This window comes from Amblyraja radiata, chromosome 15 (assembly GCF_010909765.2).
Source record: "Amblyraja radiata isolate CabotCenter1 chromosome 15, sAmbRad1.1.pri, whole genome shotgun sequence".
In the NCBI taxonomy this organism is placed as follows: Eukaryota; Metazoa; Chordata; class Chondrichthyes; order Rajiformes; family Rajidae; genus Amblyraja; species Amblyraja radiata.
The window spans coordinates 11,730,875-11,744,242 of record NC_045970.1 but is presented as its reverse complement, the minus strand read 5'-3'; the positions used below and the strand labels follow the sequence as shown (position 1 = coordinate 11,744,242).

At 47.3% G+C, this 13,368-nt stretch overlaps 1 protein-coding gene across 1 annotated transcript in view; it reads right to left on the bottom strand.

Moving 5' to 3' along the window:
* The window catches only part of cfap46 (cilia and flagella associated protein 46), a 219,090-nt gene that overhangs the window by 44,608 nt on the left and 161,114 nt on the right, over positions 1 to 13,368 (bottom strand). Inside the window, exons 47-48 of the mRNA XM_033034743.1 lie at positions 5,456 to 5,553; positions 4,036 to 4,112 (exon numbers count right to left, since the gene is read on the bottom strand). Of these exons, the coding sequence (XP_032890634.1) occupies positions 4,036 to 4,112; positions 5,456 to 5,553 (175 nt within the window). The remainder of the gene's footprint in view (positions 1 to 4,035; positions 4,113 to 5,455; positions 5,554 to 13,368) is intronic.

Genomic DNA, 13,368 nt, shown 5'->3' with positions numbered 1-13,368 from the left:
TCAGTGACCTTACCATCACCAAGACCACTAGCATTAATATCCTGGCTTTACCATTGATTAGACACTTAAGGGCCTGTCCCATTTAGGCGATTTTTTCAGTGACTGCTGGCGACTATCAGAGTCATAGCAGGTCGCCGAAAAACCGGTGACTGAACCCACCTACGACAATGTCTATGACAATCTACCACCTAGTCGACATCAAGCTACGGCAAGCTACCGATGACCCATTAGGTCGTCCACCTACGACCACACCTACGACAACCTATGACCACACAGGCGACAACCTACAACAACCAAAGACAACCAACGTCCACCCGCGACAAGCTATGACCCTGTCGGCGACAACTGAAGACAACTAAAGACAATTCAGTCACCGGTACCTGTCGCCAGTTGAGGTAGGTTGATGTAGATAGTCACCAATGTAATTCACCAAAATCAGCACTGGCGACAACCTACGTCACCTGGCGACAACCTGCGACATCCCGGCGACATCCTATGAGAGCACCTACGGCAGGAGAAGAAATCTACGCCAAGTCCACAGTCGCCGAAAGGTTTTGAACATTTCAAAATCCAGCGGCTACAAGAAAAAAGTACAACTCTTTAGGGACTTTCGGAGACAACTCACGATCATACAGGCGTCACCCCGTGACCATGTGGTGACAGCCTGTAGTCGCCGAAAAAAAATCGCCTAAGTGGGACAGGGGTTTAACTGGACTAGCCACACGAGCAGCTTGACTACAAGGGCAGGTCAGTAGTGAAAGATTCACCTTCTTTCAACCATCTACAAAGCAGAAGGCCCCGTAATGTTCTTTACTTGACTGGATCAGTATAGTGCCAATCACCTCAATAGTCCAAAGCATCCAGGTAAAACGAGTCATACTAAACCTATCCTATCCATTTAAACATTGTGACAATAACTGCCTCAATCACCCCTCTGGCAGCTCATTCCAGTCACCCCTCTGGCAGCCCCCCCCCTCTCACAGTATGACCTCCGGTTCTTGATTTCCCTACTCTTGGTAAAAGACTGTGCATTTACCCTATCTATTCCTCTCATGATCATATACACCTATGACTCTATGACGCTATAAACACCTCTATAAGATCACCCCTCATCGTACAGTGTTCCAAGGAATAAAGTCCTAGCCTGCTCAACGTCTCCCTATAGTTGAGGACCTCCAGTCTTGGCAAGATGCTCGTAAATCTTCTCTGCATCCTTTCCAGCTTAATAACATCTTTCCTATAATAGAGTGTCCAAAACTGAACACAGTACTCCAAATATGGCCGCACTAATTTCTTGTACATCTGAAACATAACCTCCCAACTTCTATACTCAATACTCTGACCGATGAAGGCTGATGTGACAAACGTTTTCTTGATCACCCTATCAACCCGTGATGCAACTTTCAAGGATCAATGTACCTGCATTCCTAGATTCCTTTGTCCTACAAAATTCTCCAGTGCCCTGCTCCCAATGTGCCACCAATGGAATTTTTCATCTGCTTCTGAGTGAATATTGTTTAGATGGACCACTGAGTAGCAAAATATTGAGTTGTTTTCAACTCAACATTTTAACCTACTAGGCATCATTATCTGCTTGCCTTGCATGCTCTGGAAAGCATTTGTTGTGTGCATTTTATAATATGGCATCTCTCATCACGACACCTATGATCTGGGTGCTTTGTGCACAAATGTCTGTAAATTAATGTGCAAGTAGAAAGACAAACTGCATGCTGGCCTTTATTGCAAAAGGATTTGTGTATATTATAAAAGTAAGAACAGCATAAGAATAAAAATACCTCGCAGAAATTATAAAGGAACCTGGTGAGACTGCAACTAAAATATTGTGAACTAGTTTGGTCGATAGCTAAGGGTAAGAGTAAGTTGCAGAATGGAGCTTCACCAGACTGATTCCTGGGGTGGAAGAATTGTTCAATTACAGTCCTCTCTGTATATTAAGGAAAAGCAAGAGAATACAGTGAATTAGAGGCCGGTAAGTCACACATCAGTGGTACAGAAGCAATTGGAGAGTATGTTTAGGAATTACTACCATTTGAAAGAGAATGGGTTAATTAGGGACAGTCAGCATGTATTTGTACACATCCTAACTAACTTGAATGAGTCTTTTTAGGAGGTGACCAAGGTGATTGGAATGCGCTACCAGAACTGGTGTTGAATACAGATTCAATACTAGCATTTAAGAAACATTTGGACAGGCATATGGGTATGCAGAGAATGGAGTGGTCTGGGTTATGTGCAGGCAGATCCCATTTGATCGTAGCATCATGTCCGGCACAGATATTATGGGCCAAAGGGCCTAAGCCATTTCTGTACTGTTCTATTTCCTGTGTTTTCAAGATGCCCATTCAGGACTGAGTTTAAGAAGACATTTATTTACAATCTATACATAACTAAAACTCTGATCTTGTGCTCTTCTGGTTTGCATAGTTTTTCTATTTGTGCAAAAACGGTATATGATAACGCTATGATATTTTGCCACCTTACTCACCATTCTCCTGTGCTCAAGTGCAACAAGTTTTGTTCCGATCGATGGTATATTGTAAAAGTTATTATGGTTAGAAAATAGTTAAAACCGAGCTTGCCCAGATTGGTGTCAGTCTCCGACACGCAGATTGGTCTCCTCTCCTGTCAGTCAGGAAGGGGCGTCATAGGTATGGCGATGCTCCTTCCTGGCACCATCGCCGCACTGATTGGCCGCATCCTCTGTCAGTCGGCTGGAGGTCACCAACTCGCCACCGGCGACACGGTGAAGGAGTGGCGGCAGAGGCGACGCCCAACGAGCTGCGGCCGCCCGGTACCTGGTGGGGAGGATGGTGCTGCGGGCTGAGCCCGAGGACTGGGCCTGGGTTGGAGCCGAGCCTGTTGCTGGAGTGAGGGCTGAGCCCTTGGATTGGGATGGGGCCATGACCGGGGCTGAGAACCAAGGGCTGGAACCCTGGGCTGGAACCAAGGACAAGCCTGGGTCTGGGGTCAGGGACGAGCCCGGAGATGAAGTCGGGGCCTGGACTGGAGCCCAGGCGGTGGCCGAGCTGAGGGCTGGAGTCTACAGCCAGAGCCGGGCCGAGTACAAGAACCAGGCCGAGTTCCAGGCCCTGGCACTGCTCTACAACCTGAGTACCTGCTAGGGCAGGGAATGGGAGTGAGGGGAGAAGGATGAGGGAAATGAGGAGGAGGGAGATGGGGTGGGGAGCGGGGTGGTAGAGGGAGATGGGGGGGGGGGGTGAGGAGGAGGGAGAGGAGGTGGAGGAGGAAGATGGGGATGGACAAGGGAGATAGGGAATATAGGAATATTGCATTGGGGAACGGGTTGCATTGGGGAACCAGGACTCCCATGTGGCAGGGATCCAACGGGCCCCACTTAGTCTAGTATCATAATGAACCTTCAGAATTAAAGATTGCCTTAGGGCAAGCTTTCTATAATGAATATCCAACCCGATGAGTAAAAATGTAAAGGTAACAGGTAAAATAGCAATCAAATTTAAAAAAAATCAAATGCGGATCCCAGAACCAATTAAGTAAACAAGTCTGAGGATGTGTTAAAATATAGGGATTATATCCACCAGAATTAAAATATAATTTGTCTAATGGGAGGTGCAGGGCACAACCTCACTAAAACTGAAATATGTTCAAGGAGTTCATGAAGATTGAATCCTAAACCATTCCTTCCAGCCAATTGAAAGTGGCATTGGAAGAAGTCTGGCCATTTGCTTTTTGCCATTCCATTTCAACAATCAAAAAGGTCAGGAATGGTGCAGTAAACAGAGGATATAAATTAGTTTTTGATAGAAAAGAAAGAACAAAACATAATACTGGGAAGTGAAATACAGAAAAATCTAATAAACCATTCAAACTTGCAGGATTAAAAAAAGGAACATCGGGAATATGCGTGTATGGATCGAGAACTTACAATCTTTAAGCTGCTTCAATTCCACCTTAATTTTTTCAACACCAAATAGTAAAATATTCCATTACCACAAAAACAGTCAAAATTCAGAAAAATAGTAAAACTTTTCTTACTTAGATTTCCTTTTCCTTTTCTTTCAACAGTGGTTTTTTGTTTCGGTTTCTCAAGAAGTGCTGCATATAACATAGATCTACAAAAAAATTAAAACATTTGCCAAATTTCATGTCCATGGGAAGTAAACTGTGAAAAGCATAATCGGGCATCCCACATTTTCTCTACGAATTTGACCAATCCTAAGTGCTGGATGCTCCAGAACGAGTCGAATAACGCTGTAAAACAGGTGTTAGGATCAGAATATATAAATAACCTGCACCCTTATGGCCAAATTCAGGTCACATTCACAATTTGTATTGTGAGCTTACTAGCGTGATTTTAGCACTGGCCAGCATTCATTTTAGCACTGGCCAGCACTTAGCATTCATAGCAAAAGGATTTGAGTCTAGGGGCAGGGAGGTTCTACTGCAGTTGTACAGGGTATTGGTGAGACCACACCTGGGGTATTGTGTACAGTTTTGGTCTCCAAATCTGAGGGAAGACATTCTTGCCATAGAGGGAGTACAGAGAAGATTCACCAGACTGATTCCCGGGATGTCAGGACTTTCATATGAAGAAAGACTGGATAGACTCGGCTTGTACTCGCTAGAATTTAGAAGATTGAGGGGGGATCTTATAGAAACGTACAAAATTCTTAAGGGGTTGGACAGGCTAGATGCAGGAAGATTGTTCCCGATGTTGGGGAAGTCCAGGACAAGGGGTCACAGTTTAAGGATAAAGTGGAAATCCTTTAGGACCGAGATGAGAAAAACATTTTTCACACAGAGAGTGGTAAATCTCTGGAACTCTCTGCCACAGAAGGTAGTTGAGGCCAGTTCATTGGCTATATTTAAGAGGGAGTTAGATGGGGCCCTTGTGGCTAAAGGGATCAGGGGGTATGGAGAGAAGGAAGGTACAGGATACTGATTTGGATGATCAGCCATGATCATATTGAATGGCGGTGCAGGCTTGAAGGGCCGAATGGCCTACTCCTGCACCTATTTTCTATGTTTCTATATTGCAATCATTGGAAGACCCATCTGTGCACAAGATAAGCCTACTTCTTTCCACCTCATCCAGAGATTCACCTGAAAATCATTGGCTGCTAGTTTTTATCTCTCTGATATGTCTCCCACAAAGAGTTCAAAACCTTCGGAATGACTAAGGGAAACTATCTCCGATATTAAAAGTGTAGTTAGGATTTCAATGAGTACCAGCTACCTTGAACTGGTACTTGCCACTCACAATTCTAGGTCTTGAAGAAGCTTAAGCACTGTGTATACGTGCAGTCCAGGCACTGAAATTATGTTAATGTCAGGATCTGCATTTTGAGTGCATCCTTAAAGAACACAGATTAATTCACATCACAGTCCTAACGCATTTTTTGATTAAATATTCATAAAGAAAGCATTTGAAACAAAATATAAAGGTGCACTATACCCGTCTTCATAATGTTGAAGAACAATTATGTTAAAGTTAGAAGGAAATTCACTCAGAAAACTGAGATGTTGTGGTTGAATGATAATATTTTTCCATGCCTGCAAAGAATTGAGAAATAGAATCATAGAATGATACAGTGTGGAAACAGGCTCTTCGGACCAACTTACCCACGGGCAAACATGTCCCACCTGCCCGCGTTTGATCCATAACCCTCCAAACCTGTCTTATCCATGTACCTATCTAACTGTTTCTTAAACGTCGGATAGTCACAGCCTCAACTACCTCCTCTGGCAGCTTGTTCCATACACCCACCACCCTTTGTATGAAAACGTTACCCCTCAGATTCCTATTAAATCTTTACCCCTTCACCTTAAACCTATGTCATCTGGCCCTTGATTCACCTATTCTGGGCAAGAGACTCAGTGCATCTACTCGATCTATTCCTCTCATGATTTTATACACCTCTATAAGATCACCCCTCATCCTCCTGTGCTCCAATGAATAGAGTCCCAGCCTAGTCAACCTCTCCCTATAGCTCACACCCTCTAATCCTGACAACATCCTCGTAAATCTCTGTACCCTTCCCAGCTTGACAACATCTTTCCTATAACATGGTGACCAGAATTGACCACAATACTCTAAATGTGGTCTTAGTAATGTCTAAAACAACTGCAACATGACCTCCCAACTTCTATATTCAGCTCAACTCAACTATATTCACTATACTCAAATAATAAATATATTTAAATTTTTCATGTATGAATGTAAAAAATATAAAATATTATCTGTGTACATGTAAATGAAACCCTCTACGTATATAGTATTCCTTGTTTTCTTTGACCAACGAGGTAATTATTGACCTTTCAGTAATTATGCTACAATATCACTATAAAATACATATAATGATTTCACTATGTAATATATACAAAATCACATGTTAAATTGTCAGTAGATCATTAGAATATTACATGACATTCAGTATTGATATCAATTATAATAACTACTAGGAAAGAAACAGCAAAATATATTTATCATATCTATCTATCTATCTATCTATCTATCTATCTATCTATCTATCTATCTATCTATCTATCTATCTATCTATCTATCTATCTATCTATCTATCTATCTTTATATAAAACTCTCGCCCCATCCATCCGACATCCGTCCGGCTGCCTTTCTGCCTTTCGATTCGTTCCCGCCGTGCGATGTCACAATGCCCGATGCTCGCAGACGTCCAATCGCGATGCCCGACGCTCGCAGACGTCCAATCGGAATGGATCCATTTACATGTACGGCTTCCGACCGCATTTCTTCCATTGATTCCCTGCAACTCCGAAACCGGACGCAGAATCGCCGACGTCTTTTCCATTTCGGTAGAGATTTCACTTTTCTTTCTAAGTATCCGCTCCTCATTACATTTTGTCGTGTTTAAGTACACGTTTTTAATCAAATCCTTCACCCCCCCCCCCCCCCAATATTTCAAAAAGAAACTGGCTTCTCACCCATAGAATCAGCTCCAGCCCCAGCACCTGCTGAACGTTCCATCGTGTGATGTCACAATGCCCAATGTTCACATATGTCCAATCGGAATGGATTCATTTACATATGCCTATGCAGGAGCCCCAGCCAATGGTGAACGTTCCATCGTGTGATGTCACAATGCCCAATGCTCAAAGACATCGTTGCCATAGTGACAGTACAGAGAAGGTTCACCAGACTGATTCCTGAGATGTCAGGATTTTCATATGAAGAAAGACTGGATAAACTCGGTTTGTACTCGCTAGATTTTAGAAGATTAAGGTGGTATCTTATAGAAACGTATAAAATTCTTAAGGGGTTGGACGGGCTAGATGCAGGAAGATTGTTCCGGTTGTTGGGGGAGACCAGAACAAGGGGTCAAAGTTTACGGATAAGGGGGAAAGCAGAATCGCCAACATCTTTTCCATTTCGGTAGAGTTTTCACATTTCTTTCTAAGTATCTGCACCTCATTACATTTCGTTGTGTTTAAGTACACGTTTTAAATCAAATCCTTCTCCCCCCCCCCCCCCCCAACCCACCCCCTAGTTTTTCAAAAATAAACTGGCTTCACACCCATACAAGCAGCCATTTCGGTAGACATTTCACTTTCCCTTCCAGCTATCCACTCCTCATTACATTTCATTATGTTTATGTCCATTTTTTTCATTAAAACCTTCTCCCCCCACTCACTCATTTTGTCGTCTCCTGCTGGCCAGCGACCATAACGGCTGCTGGCGCCCGCAGCACAACCTCAAGCGACGCCATTTAAAAACGGCCTTTCGGGAACGGCACTACTTTGAGGACCACGTCTCCCGTGGGGGCTACGGGTAGGCAACGGCTGCGTTGGGGCATTACACTTTTAAGGCTCTGTGTGTGGGGATGCTTCATGTGTGTGATGCCGCCCCACCCCCCCCCCCCCCCCACCGTTTCCGAGACGGTCCCGACTTCGACGACTTCAAGATACGCTATTTTAAGACGGCCGGGACCCGACTTCGACGACCACGTCTCCCCTGGGGGCTACAGGTAGGGAACGGTCTTTATACACTTTTCCAACTCTGTGTGTGGGGGTGGTTAGTGTGTGTGATGCCGCCCCCCCACCCCCAGTGGGGGCTACGGGTAGGGAACGGCTGCGTTGGCTAAAGGGATCAGGGGGTATGGAGAGAAGGCAGGTACATCACTCCCCCTACCCCTCCCTCCCTCCCCACTCTTCCACTTCTCTCCCCCTTCCCCTCCACTCTCCCTCCCCACTCTTTCCCCTCTCTCCCCCACCCCTCTCCCTCTCCCTCCCTCCTCCCCATCTTCCCCATCCCCCCTCCCCCCATCTCTCACCCCCTACCCCGCTCTCCTTTCCCTCCCAAATTTATCCCGTTTCCTCCTCCTCCTCTCCCCTCCCTCCCCTCTTCTCACACACCCCACCCCCCCCCGCAAACGCCATTGGGGAAACAGACCCAACGGGTCTGCACTTGGTCTAGTCTATTATTATATAAAACTCTCGCCCCATCCGTCCGACATCCGTCCGGCTGCCTTTCTGCCTTTCGATTTGTTCCCGCCGTGCGATGTCACAATGCCCGATGCTCGCAGACGTCCAATCGCAATGCCCGACGCTCGCAAACAACCAATCGGAACGGATCCATTTACATGTACGGCTTCTGGCCGCATTTCTTCCTTTGATTCCCTGCAACTCCGAAACCGGACGCAGAATCGCCGACGTCTTTTCCATTTCGGTAGAGATTTCTCTTTTCTTTCTACGTATCCGCTCCTCATTACATTTCGTCGTGTTTAAGTACACGTGTTTAATCAAATCCTTCCCCCCCCCCCTCCAATATTTCAAAACTAAACTGGCTTCACACCCACAGAAGCTTCACCAGCCCCAGCCCCTGCTGAACGTTCCATCGTGTGATGTCACAATGCCCAATGCTCACATATGTCCAATCGGAATGGATTCATTTACATATGCCTATGCAGGAGCCCCAGCCAATGGTGAACGTTCCATCGTGTGATGTCACAATGCCCAATGCTCAAAGACATCGTTGCCATAGAGAGGGAGCACAGAGAAGGTTCACCAGACTGATTCCTGGGTTGTCAGAACTTTCATATGAAGAAAAACTGGATAGACTCGCCTTGTACTCGCTAGATTTTAGAAGATTAAGGGGGTATCTTATAGAAACGTATAAAATTCTTAAGGGGTTGGACAGGCTAGATGCAGAAAGATTGTTCCGGATGTTGGGGAAGACCAGAAGAAGGGGTCGAAGTTTAAAGATAAGGGGGAAAGCAGAATCGCCGACATCTTTTCCATTTCGGTAGAGATTTCACTTTTCCTTCAAAGTATCCGCTCCTCATTACATTTCGTCGTGTTTAAGTACACGTTTTTATTCAATTCCTTCTCCACCCCCCCCCCCCCCCCCCTCACCCCCCAGTTTTTCAAAAATAAACCGGCTTCTCACCCATACAAGCAGCCATGTCGGTAGACATTTCACTTTCCCTTCCAGCTATCCACTCATCATTACATTTCGTTATGTTTATGTCCATTTTTTTCATTAAAACCTTCTCCCCCCCCCCCACTCACTCATTTTGTCGCCTCCTGCTGGCCAGCGACCATAACGGCTGCTGGCGCCCGCAGCACAACCTCAAGCGACGCCATTTAAAAACGGCCTTTCAGGAACGGCTCTATTTCGAGGACCACGTCTCCAGTGGGGACAACGGGTAGGCAACGGCTGCGTTGCGGCATTACACTTTTATGTCTGTGTATGTGGGGATGCATCGTGTGTGTGATGCCGCCCCGCCACCCCCCCCCCCCCCATTGCCGAGACGGACCCGACTTCTACGACTTCAAGATACGCTAGTTTAAAACGGCGGCACCCGACTTCGACGACCACTTCTCCCCTGGGGGCTACAGGTAGGGAACGGTCTTTATACACTTTTCCAACTCTGTGTGTGGGGGTGGTTAGTGTGTGTGATGCCGCCCCCCCCCCCCCCAGTGGGGGCTACGGGTAGGGAACGGCTGCGTTGGCTAAAGGGATCAGGGGGTATGGAGAGAAGGCAGGTACACCACTCCCCCTACCCCTCCCTCCCTCCCTCCCCACTTTTCCACTTCTCTCCCCCTTCCCTTCCACTCTCCCTCCCCACTCTTTCTCCTCTCTCCCCCACCCCTCTCCCTCCCTCCTCCCCATCTTCCCCATCCCCCCTCCACCACATCTCTCTCCCCTTCTCTCACCCCCTACCCCGCTCTCCTTTCCCTCCCAAATCTATCCCGTTTCCTCCTCCTCCTCTCCCCTCCCTCCCCTCTTCTCACACACCTCCCCCCCCCCCCCGCAAACGCCGTTGGGGAAACAGACCCAACGGGTCTGCACTTGGTCTAGTCTATCTATTATTCTATAAAACTCTCGCCCCATCCGTCCGACATCCGTCCAGCTGCCTTTCTGCCTTTCGATTCGTTCCCGCCGTGCGATGTCACAATGCCCGATGCTCGCAGACGTCCAATCGCGATGCCCGACGCTCGCAGACGTCCAATCGGAATGGATCCATTTACATGTACGGCTTCCGGCCGCATTTCTTCCATTGATTCCCTGCAACTCCGAAACCGGACGCAGAATCGCCGACGTCTTTTCCATTTCAGTAGAGATTTCACTTTTCTTTCTAAGTATCCGCTCCTCATTACATTTCGTCGTGTTAAAGTACACGTTTTTAATCAAATCCTTCCCCCCCCCCCCCCCCAATATTTCAAAAATAAACTGGCTTCTCACCCAAAGGATCCGCACCAGCCCCAGCCCCTGCTGAACGTTCCATCGTGTGATGTCACAATGCCCGATGTTCACATATGTCCAATCGGAATGGATCCATTTACATATGCCTATGCAGGAGCCCCAGCGTATGGTGAACGTTCCATTGTGTGATGTCACAATGCCCAATGCTCAAAGACATCGTTGCCATAGAGGGAGTGCAGAGAAGGTTCACCAGATTGATTCCTGGGATGTCAGGACTTTCATATGACGAGAGACTGGATAGACTCGGCTTGTACTCGCTAGAATTTAGAAGATTGAGGGGGTATCTTATAGAAACGTACAAAATTCTTAAGGGGTTGGACAGGCTAGATGCAGGAAGATTGTACCAGATGTTGGGGGAAGTCCAGAACAAGGGGTCACAGTTTAAGGATAAGGGGTAAATCTTTTAGGACCGAGATGAGAAAAACATTTTTCACACAGAGAGTGGTGAATCTCTGGAATTCACTGGCACAGAAGGTAGTTGATGCCTGTTCATTGGCTGAATTTAAGAGGGAGTTAGATGTGGCCCTTGTGGCTAAAGGGATCAGGGGGTATGGAAAGAAGGCAGGTACAGAATACTGAGTTGGATGATCAGCCACGATCATATTGAATGGTGGTGCAGGCTCGAAGGGCCGAATGGCCTACTCCTGCACTTAATTTCAATGGATCTATGTTTCCCTCTCATCACCCCTCTCCATCTCCAACCCATCCCTCTCTCCGCCACCCCCCTTCCCTCTCTACGCCACCCCCTTCCCTCTCTCAACCCGCCCCCTTCCTCCTACCCCTCTGTCCCTCTTCCATCACTCCCCCTACCCCTCTCCACCTCCCTCACCACTCTTCCACCTCTCCCCCTTCCCCCATCCACTCTCCCTCCCCACTCTTTCCCCTCTCCCCCCCACCCCTCTCCCCCTCCCTCCCTCCACCCCATCTTCCCCATCCCCCCTCCCCCACATTTCTCTCCCCATCTCTCACCCCCTACCCCGCTCTCCTTTCCCTCCCAAATCTATCCCGTTTCCTCCTCCTCCTCTCCCCTCCCTCCCCTCTTCTCACCCACCCCCCGCAAACGCCGTTGGGGAAACAGACCCAACGGGTCTGCACTTGGTCTAGTAACTTATAATAACTACTAGGAAAGAAACAGCAAAATATATTTATCATATCTTCTATCTATCTATCTATCTTTAAAACTGTGTGCCTGTCGCCTGCCGTCCGTCCGGCTGCCTGCCTGCCTTTCGATTCGTTCCCATCATGTGATGTCACAATGCCCAATGCTCGCAGACGTCCAATCGCAATGCCAAATGCTCGCAGATGTCCAATCGGAATGGATCCATTTACATGTACGGCTTCCGGCCGCATTTCTTCCTTTGATTCCCTGCAACTCCGAAACCAGACGCAGATTCGCCGACGTCTTTTCCATTTCGGTAGAGATTTCGCACCTCATTACATTTCGTTGTGTTTAAGTACACGTTTTTACTCAAATTCTTCCCCCCCCCCCCCCCAATATTTCAAAACTAAACTGGCTTCTCACCCACAGAAGCTGCACCAGCCCCAGCCCCTGCTGAACGTTCCATCGTGTGATGTCACAATGCCCAATGTTCACATATGTCCAATCGGAATGGATTCATTTACATATGCCTATGCAGGAGCCCCAGCCAATGGTGAACGTTCCATCGTGTGATGTCACAATTCCCAATGCTCAAAGACATCGTTGCCATAGAGAGGGAGTACAGAGAAGGTTCACCAGACTGATTCCTGAGATGTCAGGACTTTCATATGAAGAAAAACTGGATAGACTCGCCTTGTACTCGCTAAATTTTAGAAGGTTAAGGAGGGATCGTATAGAAACGTATAAAATTCTAAAGGGGTTGGACGGGCTAGATGCAAAAAAAATTGTTCCGGATGTTGGGGAAGACCAGAACAAGGGGTCAAAGTTTAAGGATAAGGGGGAAAGCAGAATCGCCAACATCTTTTCGATTTCGGTAGAGATTTCACATTTCTTTCTAAGTATCCGCTCCTTATTACATTTCGTCGTGTTTAAGTACACGTTTTTAATCAAATCCCCCCCCCCCCACCCCCCAGTTTTTCAAAAATAAACTGGCTTCTCACCCATACAAGCAGCCATTTCGGCAGCCATTTCACTTTCCCTTCCAGCTATCCACTCCTCATTACATTTCGTTATGTTTATGTCAATTTTTTTCATTAAACCTTATCCCCCCCCCCCCCCCCCCACCCCCACTCACTCATATTGTCGCCTCCTGCTGGCCAGCGACCATAACGGCTGCTGGCGCGCGCAGCACAACCTCAAGCGACGCTATTTAAAAACGGCCTTTCGGGAACGGCACTACTTTGAGGACCACGTCTCCCGTGGGGGCTACGGGTAGGCAACGACTGCGTTGGGGCATTACACTTTTAAGGCTCTGTGTGTGGGGATGCTTCGTGTGTGTGATGCCGCCCCGCCACCCACCCCCCCCCCCCGCGTTGCCGAGACGGTCCCGACTTCGTCGACTTCAAGATACGCTATTTTAAGACGGCCGGCACGCAACTTCGACGACCACGTCTCCCTTGGGGGCTACAGGTAGGGAACGGTCTTTATACACTTTTCCAACTCTGTGTGTGGGGGTGGTTAGTGTGTG